The sequence below is a fragment of the Pinus tabuliformis genome, chromosome 3_1, assembly GCF_031772625.1.
Source record: "Pinus tabuliformis cultivar Carrire ecotype Pingquan chromosome 3_1, CPIR1, whole genome shotgun sequence".
NCBI classification, from domain to species: Eukaryota; Viridiplantae; Streptophyta; class Pinopsida; order Pinales; family Pinaceae; genus Pinus; species Pinus tabuliformis.
Genome location: NC_142301.1, coordinates 826,916,030 through 826,918,302, shown reverse-complemented (window position 1 = coordinate 826,918,302; position 2,273 = coordinate 826,916,030). Strand labels below are relative to the sequence as shown.

Sequence of the window (2,273 nt, the reverse complement as noted above, 5' to 3'; positions counted from 1 at the left end):
AACAATGGAGCAAGAAAGAATTTTAAAAAGTCTATCTGATAGGAAGAACCAGTTGCCAGTTAATCCTAGTATGGAACAGCAGAGGGTGTCGGAAGAACAGAACCATCATATACCACCTGAAAGATCGGAAGAAAGAGAGGAACGTTCTGACAATGCATCTGAACAACAGACCTCAAAAAGGCAAAGGGTGGAGTTGCAAGGAGAATTTCATAAGATTAAACCACCGCACTTTGACGGGGAACAGGAAGAAGCAGCTGAAGCGTGGTTAATTAATATGAACAAATATTTTCAGCTGTACGAGTATGATCATAACCTTAAAGCACGGCTGGCTATTTTTCAGCTGCAGGGAAAAGCTACCCTGTGGTGGGAGGAAGTTAAGATTGTAAAAGGAGTGACTGAGCAGACCATTACTTGGGAAAATTTCCAAAGGTACTTCAAGGAGAGATATCTGACCGAGCGCTTCTACGATGAAAAAGCAAGAGAACTCCATGACTTGTGGTTGGGACAGCAGACCATGGACGAATTTATCACCTGTTTTACTTCCTTGCTTCGTTATGTGCCATATATTAGGGAGGAAAAGTCTAAGGTGCAAAGATTTGTTAGCAGTTTGCCACTGTATATGCGGGAGAGGATTGAGTTCGACAATCCAAAGTCAATGGATGAGGCAATTCGTAAAGCCAGAATCTGTTATCAACAGAGCAAACAAAAAGGCGAAACTTCTGGCAGAATGTGGAATGAAAAAAGAGGCTATAAGTCAGTCGGAAGCAACAAAGGAAATCGCAGTGGCGGAGGCAAGGGGAACGACAAAGGACAAAACAACAGAACTGCACCAAGAACTTCATCCAAATTCAAGGCAGCTAGTGAATCCAGGGTTAGCGAAGGTGCAACAAGACCCCCAGTATAGTGTTGGGGCTATGGAGGGCCTCACTACGTCAAAAACTGTCCACAACGTAAGGGAACTGAACAGTTATCCCAAATCCATGAAGCATCGACAGTCGGCGAGGTAGGACGTAGCGTGCCAAGGATTAATGCGGCTCTAGATGATCGTCAGGCGGAATATCAGCCAACCATGGTCGAATTTGAAGGTAAAATCTCAGACCTTACCATAGCTGTTTTAATTGACCCTGGGGCCACACTAAGTTATATTAGTCCAAGGATAGTGGAACATTGTAAATTTCAACCTATTAAATTCAAAAAATCCATGGTAGTACAACTGGCTACGGGGGCCAAGAGGCAAGTAATGGCAAAAGTCAGTGATTGCTTCTTCAGAGTAGCAGGACAGCTAGTAATGGATGATCTAAATGTGCTTCCCCTTGGTTCATATGACATTCTGATCAGTATGGACTGGTTAGAAAAGCACTGGTCGTTAGTTGACTGCAAGACAAAGATTATTTACTATCGGGATAAGCATGGAGCTAGGAAGGAAATGCAAGGAATTAAGCTGCTAGTGCAGGTTCGACCAATAACTGCAACCGAGCTAGCAAAATGCATCAGAAAAGGGTGTTAGATTTATGCTATCCAAGTGGGTTATGCTGATTCTAAGGATAAAATAGCCACGTTAGATAACATCCCTGTAATACAAGAATTTTCAGATGTGTTTCTAGATGAGATTCCTAGATTTCCGCCAAAAAGGGATATAGACTTTACCATTGAATTGGTACCAGGCGCAGCCCCAGTGTCACAAGCACCCTATAGAATGAATGTGCCTGAATTGAGAGAATTAAAAATGCAGCTGCAAGAATTACTAGATAAAGACTATATTCACCCCAGCGTGTCTCCATGGGATACTCAGTATTATTTGTCAAGAAAATAGACGGAACCCTTCGCACGTGCATTGATTACCGTTAGTTGAACAAGCTGACCATCAAAAACAAGTATCCTCTACCTCGGATCGATGAACTGTTCGATCAAGTGAAAGGTGCAACAGTGTTCTCTAAGATCGATCTGCGATCAGGTTACCACCAGATCAGGATTAAGGAGGAAGATATTGCTAAAACAGCTTTCAGAACGAGGTATGGTCATTATGAATTCGTGGTGTTACCCTTCGGGTTAACTAACGCCCCTGAAACTTTCATGTGCTTAATGAACAACATATTTCATCAATATCTGGATCGATTTGTGCTGATATTTATCGATGATATATTAATATATTCCCGCACCATGGAGGAGCACAAGGAACACCTCAGATTGGTGCTACAGACTCTTCGAGAACACCAGCTATATGCTAAGTTCAGTAAGTGCGATTTCTTCAAGGAAGAAATCTAGTATCTGGG

General features: G+C 42.4%; 1 protein-coding gene across 1 annotated transcript; it reads left to right on the top strand.

Moving 5' to 3' along the window:
• The first annotated feature begins 1,069 nt into the window (after positions 1-1,069).
• LOC149190042 (uncharacterized) lies at positions 1,070-1,507 on the top strand. The gene has a single exon (XM_089410419.1). It carries the CDS (start codon positions 1,070-1,072, stop codon positions 1,505-1,507), a length of 438 nt encoding a protein of 145 aa, XP_089266545.1.
• Positions 1,508-2,273: the final 766 nt, after the last annotated feature.